At 44.7% G+C, this 18,874-nt stretch overlaps 1 protein-coding gene across 4 annotated transcripts in view; it reads right to left on the bottom strand.

Moving 5' to 3' along the window:
• The window catches only part of SPOCK3 (SPARC (osteonectin), cwcv and kazal like domains proteoglycan 3), a 430,024-nt gene extending 413,538 nt beyond the window's left edge, over positions 1-16,486 (bottom strand). Inside the window, exons 1-2 of one of the 4 annotated variants that reach the window (XM_067745423.1) lie at positions 16,327-16,486; positions 15,363-15,533 (exon numbers count right to left, since the gene is read on the bottom strand). In XM_067745423.1, the coding sequence (XP_067601524.1) occupies positions 15,363-15,533 (171 nt within the window). In that variant the 5' untranslated portion in view covers positions 16,327-16,486. Of the gene's footprint in view, positions 1-15,362; positions 15,715-15,851; positions 16,271-16,326 lie in introns of those variants that run through there. The other 3 variants (XM_067745424.1, XM_067745421.1, XM_067745422.1) reach the window with 3 other exon arrangements.
• Positions 16,487-18,874: the final 2,388 nt, after the last annotated feature.

Raw genomic sequence — 18,874 nt, 5'->3', positions numbered from 1 at the left:
CACTGAAATCACGAGTGGGCCGGGTGAGCCCGGGCCTGAAGAGGAATTTGTGTCACCCCCCTGCTGCAGAACCTCAGACCAACCTCGGAAGCAACCACTGTCTCTCTCCTGAGCTATTTATCTCGCTCACTTCAGAGCCCATCTGATGAACAATCTTCCTCCAAGTATGTTTTACGATTGCAAACAGCGAACCTCAACCCTAACAGGTTTAGGAATCACACAGTATCCCTCTAAGATGACTCCACACCTGTATGAACTGATCCGTTATGTGGCCATGCCACAGTTTTTCTCGTGGAGGGAAGTTTACAGCTGCAGCCAAATGTAGTCCTGCTCTGTCATAAGTGAAAGAGTGAACAGGAGTTTCCAACAGAGGGGCAAAAAGATCCAAGCTGTACTTTGGGAGAAATAATGTATTGATAAAGCGTTAGATGCTGTAGGCACAGAAGAGCCTAGAAACATGGAAGCCATCCATCCACAAGACTAGCCCAGGTGGAAGGGGGGGATCCCAGCCAAGGATGAGAGACGACCTTGCGGGACCTTGCAGGTGAGCTGGTGGAGACAGTGAGGGCGAACAGGGGCCCACACACTTCAGTAAATACTGCCCTGAAACTCTGAGAGCCTTAGGAAAATCTCTGCACAGCTGGAAGCTGAAGACCGTCCTAAGCTCTGCAGAAACGGCTATACTGATATTGTGACATCAGTACTGCTAAACCCCTGTAAAAATTAAACTGTACAAGTGTCATCATACCGTCAAGGAGAAAGTTCTTTAAATTCATAGGTTAATTCAAATGTAAAAAAAGTTAAACCCAAGAACTACAATAAAAAAAGGTTTTTAGGGCTTCCCTGGTGGCGCAGTGGTTGGGAGTCCACCTGCCGACGCAGGGGACGCGGGTTCGTGCCCCGGTCCGGGAAGATCCCACATGCCGCGGAGTGGCTGGGCCCGTGAGCCATGGCCGCTGAGCCTGCGCATCCGGAGCCTGTGCTCCACAACGGGAGAGGCCACAACAGTGAGAGGCCCGCGTACCGCAAAAAAAAAAAAGTTTTTATTCAACCACAAATACAAATCAGAAACACTGCAGTCTAATCCAACAACAAAAAAGTGAAAATTAGTTATTCAAGTTCAACAATTAAGAACAAATGGGTTTTAATTACACATAAGACCACCTGTACCTAGAACTACCTACTACTTACAAGGATTACTGCTCACAAAGAACTTATTTTTGGAGTCCAAGGTGAGAGCTATGGAGTCAGGAAACTTGAGAGCCATTCAGGGCACACAAACAGGCAGACCAATTAGAAGTCAGCGAATAGCTTTCAGCTCAGAAAATGATTACGTGAACAGGAACATACATGTCCCAGAGCCCCATGGTCGTCAGCTTCGCCCTAGATGACATTTGTTGCTTTACTCTTCTTCTGATCTGGGTAGCGGGTGAGGGAGCCACACCCGAGGCCAGCGTGAGCAGGGGACCAGCAGGAGAAGTGCCTTTGTCACCTGCGACCTTGGTGACCCGGCCTCCCAAACCACAAGTCAGACCAGCAGCACGTGTAAATAAAGAGGCCCTCAGTCAAAGAATAAACACAAGGCTTTCGGCAGCAAAGGCCAGCTGGCTTTCGGCTACTCAGCAAACAAAGCAGGTCTGAAACTGGATTTCCAGATCCCACCGCCTGACCTACAAGCTGTGGCAGTTCTCAATGATATTCAAAACTGGATGCATGGCAAAGGTTCAAAATGCATCCCCCCCCCGCAAATACTTCCTATTCGCGAGATGTCTTCTCCTATCTTTGACTATTAATTTGCTATCCGAATTAAATATGTCATTCCCCACTGGCAATTTTCCCATGTTTTAAATTCTTTTACTTAGGCAAATATGTGAAATAAAAAACTAACTGAAAGCATTCAAGTCTGAAACCAACGATTTTCAGCGACAACACTAGCAAGCCAAGCAGGCCTGTGTGACCAACAAGAAATTCTGAGGATAACGTGATCAACGTGATGATCTACCTACAACCATGACTTTCCCTGGGGGTGACTTTCAAATGTCACAGCTTCCAAACCAGCAGCGCCTCAGTCAGACCAGCATGGAGTGGGCCCTTGATTCACATAGTTTCAGGAAGCCCAACAGTCCTTTAAAACAATACAGCGTTTAACACCTGAACTCCAAGAAATTATGTTTCATGTCAAAGAAACATTTTGCAGGTCATACGAAGGTAGTGCTTGTTGATACGATGTTCCAGAAAAGCTGTGCCTCAGGGAATGTTCATTGAGGTGAATGTGACTGCCCAGGGACTTGGGGGAGAAGCGCAGGTGTCACCAGGACGGTCCTACTGGAAGACTATAACTTCACCCTACACTGTACGCTACAGAAGGCCTAGAAATATCCCCGTATTCTAAAACTGCTCTTCAGCAGATGCTAATACCATGTGTCCAGGCAACTAGCAAGCCCATATTTCAGACGCTTGAGAAGATCCTGCCTAGAAAGCCCCGCGTAAATATTCTGAAAGTCATGGAGTAAGCTGGTGATAGAAGAGTCAAAATGAGCTGTGATTAAGGGACCATCAAATTACTATTTCAGGAGCTAGAGCTAGTAAGCATTTAACCAGATTCAGGAAGCTAACGGCCTGCAATGTTTTATCTATCTGGGGACACAATTAGATTAAGTTGTTGCATTTCTGGTCCTCCTCCTTCTTTTATTCCTGCTAAATAATGGACTTTTCCTTATGCTAAGAGTAAAAAACCCACAGAATTATCTGGAACATGCAACACATACCAGAATAACTATAAAATATAGAAATTATTAAATCTTAAGTCACTCCATATTCTCTTCAGTATGGCAGCTAATTAATTTTGCTCTTTTGTTACAAAACTCTAAAAGCAGAGAATTCGTGTTCAGTGAAATAGTTCATACTGAATAACGTCAATGAAATTCTAGATGGAGAAGTCTCCAAACAGCAGTAGACAACAAAAGTATTTTAAAAGCAAGACATGCTCTAACCTATCTTAAATATGACGCAATTTCATTTTTTTAAAAAATCAACGGTGTTCCATCAATCTTTGATATTCAACCAGGGAAACGTAGAAAAATAAGCGATCTACCATGGACAGAACTTGGCAGGCTGCGTCAGCACCCATTCAACAGTGATCACACTTCCAGGAGTAGGTGTTGACTGTATACAATAAAAATTTCTGGATTTCTAGTCTAAAATTGTAGGACATAATTCCTTTTCCACTTTCTTGACCTGGAAAATAAATCCACAACTGTAGCAGGGGGAATGCAGGCACAATGGTGCAGAGTGGTTCCCAAAGATGCTATAGGTGTCCTCAGAAGCCCAGTCACAGCCACATAAGGACACATTACTCCTCCTTTTCACAGCACTCCTGCCCACCGAAGATATATTCAGAACTGCACTGTGATATCGAAAAAATTCACTACTAAGTAAAAATGCTGGTACTATGCATGGTCACATATACTACGCCTGTCTGGATAAAACGCTGTTCTACTGGAAGTCTTCTATTGTAGCTTCAAGATGAAATGGTCAAACTATAGTAATATCACTGTAACTCTGTATAAGAGACACTCCCTCCATAATCGTAATAAAAATGCCAAGTCTTTATCAATTTATTGGTCTAGCAGACAAGAACCAAAAAGATGGTAATTGTGACCATTTAAGAGGACCCAACATAACATTTCAAATGAAAAAAAAAAAACTAATTTCAGTTGCTTGTAATTACTCATTGAAAGTGGTCAACTGTTAATAAATAAGAAACAGACAAATAAACATGATCTTTAGAGCTAATAGTCTCACTAATCTTTTCTTTTTCTTTTGCCATACGCGGGCCTCTGACTGTCGTGGCCTCTCTCGTTGCGGAGCACAGGCTCCGGACGCGCAGGCTCAGCGGCCACGGCTCACGGGCCCAGCCGCTCCGCGGCATGTGGGATCTTCCCGGACCGGGGCACGAACCCATGTCCCCTGCATCGGCAGGCGGACTCTCAACCACTGCGCCACCAGGGAAGCCCAGTCTCACTAATCTTAAGCAGGTTAATTAAGCTTGTTGAAACTAAGTCTTCCCCATTTGTAAAACATATATCAATAATGTCTACTTCTCAGGTTGGTAAAAAAATAATGATAAAAATGGGCAAAGGACTTGAATAGACATTTCTCCAGGTGACATACAAATGGCCAATGGGTACACGAAGAGATGCTCAACATCACTAATCATGGGGGAAATGCAAATCAAAACTACAGTGAGAGGGGCTTCCCTGGTGGCGCAGTGGTTGAGAGTCTGCCTGCCGATGCAGGAGACACGGGTTCATGCCCCGGTCCGGGAGGATCCCACATGCCACGGAGCGGCTGGGCCCGTGAGCCATGGCCGCTGAGCCTGCGCGTCTGAAGCCTGTGCTCCGCAACGGGAGAGGCCACAACAGTGAGAGGCCCACGTACCGCAAAAAAAAAAAAAACAAAACACTACAGTGAGATACCACCTCATACCTGTTGGGATGGCCATCATCAAAAACCAGAAACAAGTGTTGTTAAGGATGTGGAGAAACTGGAACCCTTGTGCACTGTTGGTGGGGAAGTAAATTGGTGCAGTCACTACGGAGAACAATATGGAGGTTCCTAAAAAATTTTTAAATAGAACTACCGTATGAGCCAGCCATCCCCATTCTGAGTATATATCCAAAGAATTGAAAGCAGGATCCTGAAGACATATTTGCACACCTATGTTCATGGCAGTCTATTTCTACAGCCAAGAGGTGAAAGCAATCCAAGTGTCCATCCATGGATGAATGGATAAACAAATGTGTGTGGTGTACACACACAGCGGAATATCATTCAGCTTTAAAAAGGAAGGAAATCCTGCCATTTGCAACAACATGGATAAACTCTGAGGGCATTATGCTCAGTAAAATAGCCAATCACAAAAAGACAAATCCGTACGATTCTACTTACATGAGACGCCTGAAGTCGTCAAATTAATAAAAGCAGAAAGTAGACGGGTGATGGCCAACGGCTGCGGGAGGGGAACAGTTGTTTACCAGGTGCAGTTTCAATGTTGCGACATGAAAATGCTCTAGAGATGGTTGTACAACAACGTGGATACACTTAATGCTACTATACTATACACTGAAAAATGGAAAATATGGTAAATGCTATATTATGTGTTTTTTACTACAATTAAAAATATTTTTTAAAGATTCTACTAAATGTAATTATATACTTAATATGTCTGGCACCTAACAGACACCGAAAAATAGTAATTATAGGCCAAGAAGCATCATACCGCAGTGCGAGATCCAAAATGTCGGGACTGGGGAAGCCCTGACTGGTCCTTGTCAGCCCAGTGACCCAGGAGGGAAAAAGGTCGAGGTCAAGGCAAACAGCTCACTGGAAATAATAAGAATCCCTTCAGTGGGCACAGGGAGTATTTCCAAGAAATACTGAGATGGTTGAAACAGGCCCAGTAGTGACCTGTATCTTCCTCCCTGTACCCGCCTGGCCTCCTTCCTCCCAGCATCCCTCCCGCCCCTGTGATAAGCTGACATCCCGGCTGCCCTTGGAGAAGGGAAGGGAGCCATGTCCCTCACTCTTGGCCTGTGGGACAGTCCCACCTGGCCACCTGCGGTCCTTTCCAGCACAAGCTGTGTGTCCCCCACTCTATCAAGTCCCTCCTGCTGGACAGAAAGTGGCCACTGATGGAGACCCAAGAGGATGACTGAATCCCAGGCCTGGACCACCCGCTTCCTGAGGGCCGGTTACACGGTGGGGAGGTGAAATCCTATCTGTACCCAGGCACTCAGATTCAGTCCCCTTAGGCAGGAACTCAACACATCGCTACCTGAAATACCAGCAATTGTTAAGTGAGGCAGAAGTGACGGAAATGAATATATCTGGATGCGCCGTGAACTGTCTGGACTCAGACGCATATCTATGAATTGAAGTGCAGTAGTCACATAAGAGAGGGGGGACACTGGGTTTGATATTACCTAGTGGGCAGCAAAAAATCTCCAAAGGCTTTAGAGCAACAGTGTTCTGTGGTCGAAGAGAAACTGCAGAAGAAGTAGATGGATTGGCAGAGGGGATGCAGGGATGCACAGCATGACAGTCCACGGTCAAGTGGACGTGGTCACAGTGGCCCAGCACGTCCACCGGGGCACACTGTGGACTGACGGGTGAAGGCAGTTCAGGATTTGACACGTGACATTTTATAACAATTAAATATTCATTCAAATTACAAAACTGGGTGGTGGGTGGCCAGAAAGGGAAATGGTCCCTAGAAAGCACACAGATCTGAAAGGCTTTCCCTGCGACCGGGCAGGTGGCAGGTGAATCTCACATAGGGCTCCTTCATGGTCAGTGTTCTCTAATCTCTACTCCCAGCTGGTCACTGTGCAGATGCCCATGAACTGCAGGGGTGTGGGGTGGAGAGAGCCCAGTCTACTGTGGTATAGAGTTCACAGCCCAACAGGGCAGGGAAATCTGTAAGCTAACAGAAGTAGAAAGAGCTGAAAAGACTAACGGATGTTCATAGATGGAAAGACGCAAGTAAATACTCCAGGAGCGTATGGGACTTGGATAGTGAATGTAGAAGATTCACAGATTGCTTAAAAAATAAATACAGAGAATAAAATAATTCTGGCCCAGATCATGAAAACTCAAGTTGTATAAGGACAGAAAATGTTACTCTGAGTCAGAGGCCTGAGATCTAAAAGCAGTCTTACATGGAAGCAACCTAAATGTCCATCGACAGATATATGGATAAAGAAGATGTGGTGCATATATACAATGGAATATTACTGAGCCATAAAAAAGAATGAAATAATGCCATTTGCAGCAACATGGATGGACCTGGAGATTATCATACTAAGTGAAGTAATTCAGAGAAAGACCAATATCATATGATATCACATGTGTGGAATCGAAAACATGACACAAATGAACTTATCTACAAAGCAGAAACAGACTCACAGACACAGAGAACAGACTTATGGTTGCCAATGGGGAGGGGGTGGGGAAGGGGCCGAGTGGGAGTTTGGGATTAGCAGATGTAAGCTAATACACATATTCAAAAGGATGGATCAACAACAAGGTCATACTGTATAGCACAGAGAACTATATCCAATATCCTGTGATAAACCATAATATAAAAAGAATATGAAAAAAAGAATGTATATATAACTGAATCACTTTGCTGTACAGCATAAATTAACATTGTAGATCAACTATACTACAATAGAAAAATAAAATAAAATAAAACCAGTCTTACTGTAAGAGCAGGAAAATAAATGCTTTATAGCAGTGCTTGCTATTCCTTTTGTATATCTAGCTAAAAGTTTATAAAAGTATATCTAGCATAGAAACCCCAACAAGCTAACTTCCCGTAAGAACCAGGAGAGCACACAGAGACCACACACGTAACAGCAAACGAGATCACGTTCTCAATTCATGAGATGCGGAAAACTTAACCAGAAAAAAAAAACACTGATCCGTGTCTTAACATTTTAGGAGGACTGTCTGCTTTCTAACTAACATATAAAAATAATATCTATAATACAATATACCAACACCTTGGTTTTCTAATTATTTCATCTTTTACCTATTTGAAGAGGCACACACACAGGTAAACCATATATACAACACATATACATTTATGCACAGACCTCTATGTACACACGTATACACATACAGAACATGGATTCACACACACATACAGAGTAACTTATTTCTCAATCCTCTTAGATACACTTTCCTAATAATTCACGAGAAGTTATGAGAGCTGGAGAGTTAAAGTGTTACCCACGCCCCTAACTTCTATCTGTCAGAACGAAGCCAGGGCAAATCGACTCAATTTTGTACTCGGTTCAGGCCTCCTGATGGGGTCTGACAATGCAGTGTCAGCTCCACCCAGGAGCCCCTCTGCAGAAACGGTAGATCCCTGGGCATCGTCTGACCTGCTTCCTCACGTGATGCTGACTTAACTAAACCCACCCTACACCCTGACACCGTGGTGAGTGGGGGGGGGGGCAGGGTGGGGGGAATAGTGATAAGAAACAGGGATGTGGAGACTGTATAAAACCAGTGCTTAAACAGGGCCAGGGCTTAACCAGGGCCATGGCTTAACCAGGACCCTGATGACCAGGAGAGGTCAGGATGCTGCATAAGGATGGCCCCTTGCTGCTGAGGCCACTCACTGGCCCATGGCCTTTAAAGCCTGTTGCTTCCTTTAGGAGGTCAACCGCCCGTCTCTCTAGTAACCCCCTGATTTCAACAATATGAACAACAAACAGTCCAAGATAAAAAAACATCTCATGCTATAGTCTCACCAGCTCTGATCTGCAAATACGGACACTGTCTACAAAGGCTGCTATGGATTTGGACTTTTTTTTTTTTTTTGCGGTACACGGGCCTCTCACTGTTGTGGCCTCTCCCACGCACAGGCTCAGCGGCCATGGCTCACGGGCACAGCCGCTCCGCAGCATGTGGGATTTTCCCGGACCGGGACACGAAATCGTGTCCCCTGCATCGGCAGGAAGACTCTCAACCACTGCGCCACCAGGGAAGCCCACGGATTTGGAATTTTAAACACACTGTGGCCCACTGTCATCAAAAGATTAAAAGACAGAGAGAAAAACAATCGTGAAAATGCAAGGAATTAACTGTGAAGAATTCCCAAGAAGACCCCATGTTCTCAACTGTGATAAAACATAATAGTGTCACATTTTAAAATGTGGTTTCATAGTGAGAAGCACTAAAAATATACTTTTAAAAAAATCAGAATTGGATATCCACTACTGAGAAAGTATTCCTGAACAGAGAGAATAATGGTCTAATGTGTTAAATTTCCCCAAATTGTTATTAATTGTTTAATTTGATTTTTGGTGCATACTGTTGAAAAGCAAAGTAATACAAGTCTTGCCTACTATTAAAGTACCACAAAAGGGGTCCTTTCACAAGACATATGAATATGAACTCATCACACCATACACCTTAAATATATACAACTGTATTTGTCAATTATATCTCAGTAAAAAAAGAGCCTCAGTTTTGAGGGGACACCGGGTAGTCAGGACACACAGCCAGGGCCCTTTGTAAACCTAAGAAACTCACTGAGAGGGGTCTTTTAAAGATTTCCATTGTCTGAACTGTAATGCCTTTTATTTTTTTAACATCTTTATTGGAGTATAATTGCTTTACATTGTTGTGTCAGTTTCTGCCGTATAACAAAGTGAATCAGCTATATGTATACATATATCCCTATATCCCCTCCCTCTTGTGCCTCCCTCCCACCCTCCCTATCCCACCCCTCTAGGTGGTCACAAAGCACCCAGCTGATCTCCCTGTGCTATGCAGCTGCTTCCCAGTAGCTATCTATTTTACATTTGGTAGTATATGTAAGTCCATGCTACTCTCTCACTTCGTCCCAGCTTACCCTTCCCCCTCCCCGTGTCCTCAAGTCCATTCTCTACGTCTGTGTCTTTCTTCCTGTCCTGCCCCTAGGTTCGTCAGAACCTTTTAAATTTTTTTTTAGATTCCATATATATATATACATATATACGTTAGCATACAAGGTGAAGTAAGTCAGAAAGAGAAAAAGAAATACTGTATGTAATGCCTTTTAAATCAAGAGTAGTTTCCTTGGAATAGGCACAGAAACCATCCTATTTACTTTCTAACAGCTGTGTCCCCAGTTAACAGATGACAGGGTTGGGCGGTGCTTTATTCCTCAGCAGCCACTAAGGACGCAGAAACATCCCCTCCACATCAGCCTTCTCTCTCAAATAATCTGTTCGCTCGAACCCCAACTCTAACGAAAAGGGAAAGAAAAAGAAAAAAGAAGTTCATAAGAGTTTGAGATTAGCAGATGTAAACTATTATAGAGAGAATACATAAACAACAAGGTCCTCCTGTAGAGCACAGGGAACTCCTGATATACTCAATATTCTGTGATAAACAATGAAAAAGAATAAGACCATATATACATACACACACACACGTATAACTGAATCAATTTGCTGCACAGCAGAAATTAGCACAATATACTTCAATAAAATTTTAAAAACAAGAAGTCCGTAAGTGTTTACTTACTATTCAGTATACCCAAATCAGGCATTTTTAAAAGACCAACTTATAATTTGAGTGCCTCTGAGACACCTCGACCTATATTTTACATTTTCACAACACTTCACATGTCCCTTAATTTACGTTAAGGTTGCATTTTTAAAGTTAAATTGTAAAACTTTACTACCTACTGCTTCCGATACATCTAAAGAGTATTAAAAATTACTCAAGGAACAAATGTAATTGAAGTTGATTTCAGGTTTTGCAACACAAATGGTAACCACTTCTTAAAACAGTGTTCAAAACGAGCCCCCGGTTTTTAGTTTGTTTTTTGAGGTGACGGAGTTGTGGTTATGATATTTTTTGGACTCTACTTTTTTTTTAATTTTATTTTTGGCTCTGTTGGGTCTTCATTGCTGCGCACGGGCTTTCTCTAGTTGCGGTTCGCGGGCTCTAGAGCACAGGCTCAGTAGTTGTGGCGCACGGGCTTAGTTGCTACGCGGCATGTGGGATCTTCCCGGACCACGGCTCGAACCTGTGTCCCCTGCATTGGCAGGCAGATTCTTAACCACTGCACCACCAGGGAAGCCCCTTAAGACTCTACTTCTGTAGAGCAGTTTTAGGTTCACAGAAAAACTGAGAGGAAGGTACCGAGATTTCTCATATACACACTGCCCACACGTGCATGAATTTCCCTTGTCACCCTCCCCACCGGTTGGGACATTTGTTACAATGTTACAATTGATCCCACTACAGGACACATCATAGTCACCCAAAGTCCATGGTTTACCTTAGGGCTCACCCTTGGGCTTGGACAAATGTACAGTGACATGTATCTACCATCTTACTATCATACAGACTATTTTCACTGCCCAAAATATCCTCTGTGGTGCATGTATCTTTTCAAATTATAGTTTTCTCCAGATATATGCCCAGGAGCGGGATCGCTGGATTATATGATAACTCTACTTTTAGTTTTTTAAGGAACCTCCATACTGTACACATCTGAAGAAAACGAAAACACTAATTCCAAAAGATACACACACCCAAATGTTCACAGCAGCATTATTTACAATAGCCAAGACATGGAAGCAACCTAAATGTCAATGGACAGAGAACTGGATAGAGAAGTTGTGGTACATATATACAAATGGAATACTACTCAGCCATAAAAAAAGAAGGAAATAATGCCAATTGCAGCAACATGGATGGACCTAGAGATTATCATACTGAGTGAACTAAGTCAGACAGAAAAAGACAAGTATCATATGATATCACGTATATGTGGAATCTAAAAAAAATGATACAAATGAACTTATTTACAAATCATAAACAGACTCACTCACAGACATAGAAAACAAACTTATGGTTACCGAAGGGGAAAGGTTGGTGGAAGGGATAAATTAGGAGTTTGGGATTAAAATATACATACCACTATATATAAAATAGATAATCAACAAGGACCTACTATATAGCACAGTGAACTATACTCAGTATCTTGTGTGTGTGTGTGTGTGTGTGTGTATATATATATACATACATACATATATCTTGTATATATATATAACTGAATCACTTTATTGTAGACCTGAAACTAACACAACATTGTAAATCAACTATATTTCTGAAAAAAAATTTTTTTAAAGTATCTTTGATTAAAAAAAAAGATTTCTCTGTGATCCACCTATTCATCCCTACATCTTCCCCCTATCCACCACTCCCAGATATTTTTATTGAAAAAGAAATGTAACCCAGAAGCATTGGAATTTCAATTTAAGGACAGAATTCTGATTTGATTATATGAGTTATTTAAAATTAGCATGACCAACACTGCCACTTTTGCTAGATTTTATTGTACTGCTGCCAACATACAGTATCCCTCTATCATTCCTAATTAGTATATGTCTTCCAGTGAAATCAATAATATAAAAGGTTGATGGTGGTATTATATCATTCACTGCCGATTAATTTATTGGTTTCCAAATTCCATACTCATTTATTACATGATAAAGAGTATAGTTTAATTGACTTATAAATCATAAATGTTTGAAATATATAAACCATGTGATTCATGGTTTCCTTATAATGATACTGATATCCAATTCTCCTAATAGACTGGTGTATATATTCATGTTTGCAAAAACGGGGTGAGGGGGTCTCTACCCTGTACCTGGTGAAGGTCGTAGTATTCCCACAATTCCCCCACTGAGGAGTCTTGGGTTCTGGATTTTATCACCACTCAACAGAACTAAAAAAGTAGAAAATGCCATGCAACCAGAGTATCTACTTAACATACCCTGAGGTTGAGAGTTTTTTCTCTGCTTTATTTCAACATCTCATCATTATACCCTGAATAGGCTGGCTCAATCTACCACACTTATTTTAAAATGTGTTGACCTCCTTCTATCTTCAAATTAAACTTTTATTTTTCCTAAAACATGGAGACTAGAATCTCTACAGGAATTTTATACCAATAACCAAATATAATATATCCTTTAGATTTTCAAAAGGATACAAGTGCTCTGTGTCTATACATCATTTTGTACACTTTAAAAAGGCCACAAAAGTTTATTCAAAGAGCGTTGCTAGTACAGGGTATAGAGTGGTCACAATTACTTGAAGCTGCTCCTATGTTAATACTTACTCACTGTAAGCTTGCCTGTGGTTCTCTTATTTCTCTGTGATTTATCCTGAGGAAACTGGGAAGATGACTCATCCTTCACCACCGAGTCATCAATGATCCTGCTTCTTCTGTTCACCTACTCTCACATATTTCCTAACCATGGTCTTTATTTCTAAAGCTTTATTATATAAAACAATTTATATTATATAAAACCTACTTCAAGACTACATTTATTTTTAAAAATCATTCAATTAAAATAGAATGATTAATTGTATTTTCAACTATTATTCAAAATAGTTTTCAAATATTATTCGAAAGAAGATGTATTTCCAGCTTGCATTAAGGAGTGACTTCTAAAATAATGGTAACTGTGTAAAATAGCCACAAGACGGTAAGAATTCATTTCAGCAACAATTATGCTGAGAAATCTCAAAGCTTTTTTCTAAATGAAATTAATTATATTTTAATGGGAGAAAAGCACTCAACAGAAGTGCTTCAGTCAAACTGTTTCCAAAAGAAGAGGTTCAGATTTCCTTGTTTCTTTGCCTTTATAAAACTGAGTATGCAGCGCCATTATTTAAGATATCAGAGCTGAGGCAGAACATTTAAAGGTAGATCCCATGCAGTACAGACTTGTTTCAAGCAATGCCTCCTAACCATGTGTTCCCAATTTAAAATGAACCAACCCATAAACAACATTGTGAAAAAGACAGAAAGAAATTATCAAGCTAACAACTCCCCAAAACATAAAGAAAATATGTAAATTGCCAGTGGGGTGGGTGGTCTAAATAAGGATCCAGCGTGCATTCTGCATTGAGACCTCACACTGTCAGCACACCTTTTATCATGCTAACAATAAGCTACAGGTGGTTCAAAGGGGAACAATCACTTATCGCCTGCCTGCCCTCCAGAAGCCATCCACAAAATTTAACTTACTAAAACGGTAAGCCTAAAACCTTGCAGAAGTTTTTCAAATAAATCCTTATTACATTTGCATGTATATTTGCTTGTACTTCAAACATGTCCGCCAAAAAAAAAACCTCAGTAAATCCTTTACTTAAATTTAACATATAATTTTGCTGGATTTTGCCCCTGAGATCAGGTAAGAATAACTGCAAACACGATAGCAAAACAATAGTCTACTTGGTCTCCGTAGAAGCTGGCTGCAGGAATCCTGGAATATTTAATCCTTCCAGGCCACTCAGCTTTCTCAAGTCGTTTAAATCAAGCACATTTACAAGCTGTCCGAGTATAGACTGGTTTGCTCTTAATAATTCAATAAAGTAATTTGAATGAAGTCAGAGAATACTAAGGTATTCGAGATTTAAAATGTTTTAGAGAAGGAAGCATAAAATCCATTTTCTAAATATTTTTAAAGTAGCCATTCAGCAACGAAATGTCATAATAGGAAGCATTATTCGAACAGTTACAAATGTTCAACCCAAATGAAGGCAGGATGAATAGAAATTTTCCCCTAGGTTTAGAAATATCTCATTCGCCTGCTGGCCTTTTGGATCGTATTCGACATCAGCATCAACTTGAATAAAACAGGAGTGTAAGGGGTTCGCCGGTACAAGAAATTGTACTCAGCAGTAAAATGTTGCTTAGGCTTCACTCACAGGCATGTAAGACAGAGCCCTGCTAAATGCGACCATCATCGTTTTCCAGCACCTATACGCAGGCCTATTATCAATGAGATGCTACGTCGAATTTTAAGTAAAAATGAGCGTTTCTTGCGGAATCCGGCTGCCAGAATCGGCTCCACGTTGGGCTTGGCTTGTCAGCCACTTCTTGTGAGGGGTATTGCGAGCGGCTGGGGGTGAAGGGCGCAGGACGAAACTAGCCCGAGCTTCCACTCACTTTCCCAATTTTCCAAATGAGGACGGAGTGTGATCTGCCCGAGGGAGCAGATCCGCCCCTGCGCACGAGGCGCTGCGGGCGGGTCCTGAGGGTCCTCAGGTGTGCGGAGCGCTGCTGGCGTCTGCCAACGCGACCACAGAGGCTTAAGTGGGGCGGGGGGAGGGGCAGCCCCACCGGGACCACCGCGCCCGGCCCCGCGGCTGCGCGGCGTCCGCGTGCGGTGGACACTGACCAGCAGGTGCACAGCGACCCGCGGTCGGGTCTCAGGTACAGGCTGCGTCTCGATAGACCTCATCGTCCCTGAGGAAGCTCCCAGGTAGGATGCGGGACTTGGGGGGGGGGGGTCCCCAGCTTAACCCTATCACTGCCGCCCCGGCAGCCCACCCTCGCCGCACAGAGTCTGCAACATCGTGATCGAGTGCAGGTCCTCGCCGGGTGTGGAGGCTGACGCTCACCGGGGCCCCAGACACCCGCCGTCCCCGGGAGCGGGCGGGCGCCAACGAGCCCACACCTTCCCGCTCCCGCCCCCCAGGCCACCGGGTGCGCCGCCAGCCGCGGGATCGAGCCCACCTCAGCGCAACGCCTCGCCAGCCCCCTGGCCGTGCCCGCCAGCGCCAGGCCCCGTTCAAAGTTGGGCAGGTGGCACTTTGCGAACCTTTGGGGGCGGGGAGAGGACCGTGGGGACCTGGGGACACCCGGACCCCGGGTAGGCGACCCCCCAGCACGGCGCGGCCTCCAAGGCGCCCACTTCCTCCCCGCGCCCCAACCTGACCCCCACCCCGCCCCGGGCAGCGCGCTCGAGCGCGGGAAGGCGCCGACTTACGTCTCGGAATCGGTTCCACTGTCCGGCCTCCCGGTCGTACTGGGACACCGTGCTGAGCCATTGTTTGTCGTCCAGAAAATTGCCGCCGTCCGGCCGGCCCGCGGCCGCCGCCAGAGCCTGCGCGCACCAGGCGGCCGCGCACACGCACAGCACGGCCGGCGCCCGGAGCATCTGTGGACGGAGAAAGCGGGGCCGGTTCACACGAGGGCCCGGACCGCGCGTCTCGGCCGGGAGCTGGGTGGGGCGGGAGGAGGTCCGGCGCCAACCCCGTGGGCCGCCCGGCCCCGCCGGACGCACTGGACACGCTCCCGGAGCCGCTCCCGATTCCCGTGGCCGCCGTCGGCCCCGCGCGCCCGTGCCCACCCGCGGCCGCCGCTCGGTCTGCGCGCCCCTCCGTCCTTCCCTCCCCCATCCACGCTCCTCTTCCCCGCCCCGCCTCCTCGGGACCCCTCCCCGACCCCTCTCCCGTCCCGCCTCCTCCGGGCCCACCTTCCTCCCCGGATCCGAGCTGCGGGCGCTCCGGATGCGGCTCGGCTGGAAGCGGAGGACGCGGCGCCCGCGCGGACCCGCATCCGCCTCCCGCCCCCTCCGCACCGGCTCCGGCGCGGCCGCCGACCGGCCTCGCTCCCGGGGGCGCAGGGCTCGGGGCGCGCTCGGCACCGGCTCGCAAGCTGCACCGGGGCTCGCGGTCTCCCAGCCGCTGCCCTCCGGCTCCGCGCTGTGCGGCCGGAGAGGGACGCGAGCTGAGGACGACTCGGTGCGTCACCGTCCGGCTCCTCTGACTGCCCGCCCCGGGGGAAGCCGCCCGCGGGGCCTCAGGGATGCGCCGGAGCCCAGAAAATTTTAGCTACGTGTGCGTGAACTTCATGTTAAAGGGCGGAAGTTCTTTTCCTTTCCCTTCTTAAGGAGAGAATCTTCAGTACGTGGGGCGCGTGAGTCCGCCCCCATCCCTCACGTGCTGTACCTTATTCTCCTTTCATCAGAACGCCTTGGCTGCTGTAGTTTACGCTCTAGGACTTGAACCGAAAACTTAAAAGCCCAGTCTGTGTCTCCCTACTGCACCATGGAAGAGAGCTTTGAAACTCATTTTGCCTTCCAAATCTGCATTTATGACAAAATACTCGGCTCCCTCTGGCTTCTCCACATATTCTAAATAAACTGGAAGGAAATCAGTCATTGGCCCCCTGTGAGCAGAATCTGACGAAGACAGACTCTCCCACAGACTTAGATGATGTAGGCGAAGTGAACATTATATGCATATCAGGAGATCCACAGAGGCTAAAACACTGCGATCACGTTCTGTATCTCTGTGTGAATCGTTAGAGATTATTTCAGCCAGAAGTCCATCTCCCAAAGCTGTGACCTTTGAAAATGTCCTAGAGCTTCTGAAACTTGAGGAGCTATTTGAATAACAGCTGTACCTTCTCACGTTCTCCGTTTCAATCTCATGTAACATTTGTTTCAAACTATATTAAAATAGGAGTCAGACATGATTAACACTGCTATTTTTTAAATACAGGATTTAAAAATGTATAGTATGTAAAAATGAAAGAAAAAAATCTATTTTTTAACTCAGAAAAAAATTTTTCCCACCATTTCCCCCTTTTCCACTCGAATGATAGCAAGGGGAGAAAAAAAAACAGAATCTACAATTGTAATTCAAAGATGCACCGATTGATGTCAACACGTTTCAGATAACTTCGAGAACACTGGGGTGTACTAATACTCCAAAGATGTGTGTTTGGGCCTCTACAGCTGGCCGTTACTTTAGAATGTTCTAATTCCTGCGTACCACATCATTAGATCATCCTTAGGTCAGCCCACTGCTATGGCCTCTTCCGGATGCCCTGTCCTTCAGCTGCCTGCATCCTAGCCTCACTGCTCTACTGCAAAATTAGAAGTACTTTACTCTCAATTCAATGAGAATATTTTAATATGTTTAAAAAACCTCATTCTTTTTAATTTAAATCTGATAGAAAAAAGTACAGAAAGTGTGCTTTAGATGAAACTTGATGCACAGCAGAAGTAATTATTAAATTAAAAATGACCTTCCAGGGCATTCCCTGGTGGTCCAGTGGTTAGGACTCCGCTTCCACTACAGAGGCCCTGGGTTCGAGCCCTGGTCAGGGATTCCCACAAGCCGCACCACGTGGCCAAAAACAAACAAAAACAAAAACAAAACTTCCAACCTCTAAGAAAGATGTGTGTTCTTTGCTACAGAATATTTGATTATTTGATGAGGGATAGTGCTACAAACTCCCCCTTCAGAATCCATAGGGATCTGGATTTTAGCATGGTGATCGCCATCTGAAGCTAACATCACCTTCAAATAGATAGATATAGATATAGGTATATTCTCCATTTACCCAAAATGCATGTATTTCACTGCTGAACCTCAGATGTTCACAGAATCTCTTCACATCTAGCTGTCACTGGCAACTTCCAAAAATGCAGCCCCACATGGACTGCTACCTACCAGTTGTAAAAATCTGTGGAAAAACTCACAGTGACAGTGGTACTTGTCTTGGGAGAAAAGCTTCCAACAGGGCATCAAACTCCAGATCTGACAGTGAGCAGGATTTACCAACAAAGTGCAAGTTGGAAATGGTGTGAGTCCAAAGAGGTAGAACGAGCCTGTCTGCAGAGAATGTATGCTGGCCTGGTGTGGCCCAGCTCACCTCCCCCAACTGGCAAAACTCCTAAACCCCAGCCTTCTTCCAAAGCCACAGGGAAGTCCCTTGTTTTGCTGCCTATGTAACTGAATGTTTGAGTCTTTAAAGAGCCTGCTTTCAAAATTTAAATAATCCAGAGAGAATTCACACTTCAGTTAACACCCGGGTTATCATTTAACCCCTCCATGGGGGTTAATAGAAAGCTTGCTGTGAGCAAAGCACCACAGGGGGGAAAAAGGAAGAGAATTAAGTAGGCGGTGAGACATGGGAGGGGTAGCTGGGACCTTGCAAGTCAGAGTGGGGGGTCCAGAGGGGAGTAATTCACTGCCTGCTTCCCAGTTGTGTTGAGAACCAGTGTAGGAATGGGAAAGGCTAGAAAAGCAGAAGAGGGGTGAGGTGTTTGGGGTGGGCAGAGTAAGACACTGGTGCAGGACAGTACCGGACAGGGCTAGAGCTTGTTTTTGTGTTTCTGAACATGCTTTACAAAATCGGTCACAGCAAGACACAAGTCTTCAGATTCCCAGCCCCCTTCCTGTCCCTTCTGTCACCTCACGCCAATTAATAACTCATATACATCGTGAACAGCCAACATTGGGGTCACTCTGACCTTGAACTTGACCCAGAGGTCGAGTTTCTTACTTATTTCTTTATCCTTTTAACAATTCCTGTACTAAACATGAAGTTAATCTATCAACGAACACCTATTATAGAAGACACTTTGCTTGGAATTTTTTTTTTTGTATTAAGTCTATTTCTTCTCTAAGTTTTCTTACCCTCATTTTCAGATCTGCCACAATTCTAGAGAGAAATACTCCGCGTATAGTGACAAGAGGTCTCTTT

Source organism: Pseudorca crassidens, chromosome 7, assembly GCF_039906515.1.
Source record: "Pseudorca crassidens isolate mPseCra1 chromosome 7, mPseCra1.hap1, whole genome shotgun sequence".
NCBI classification, from domain to species: Eukaryota; Metazoa; Chordata; class Mammalia; order Artiodactyla; family Delphinidae; genus Pseudorca; species Pseudorca crassidens.
This window is presented reverse-complemented; position numbering and strand designations above follow the sequence as displayed.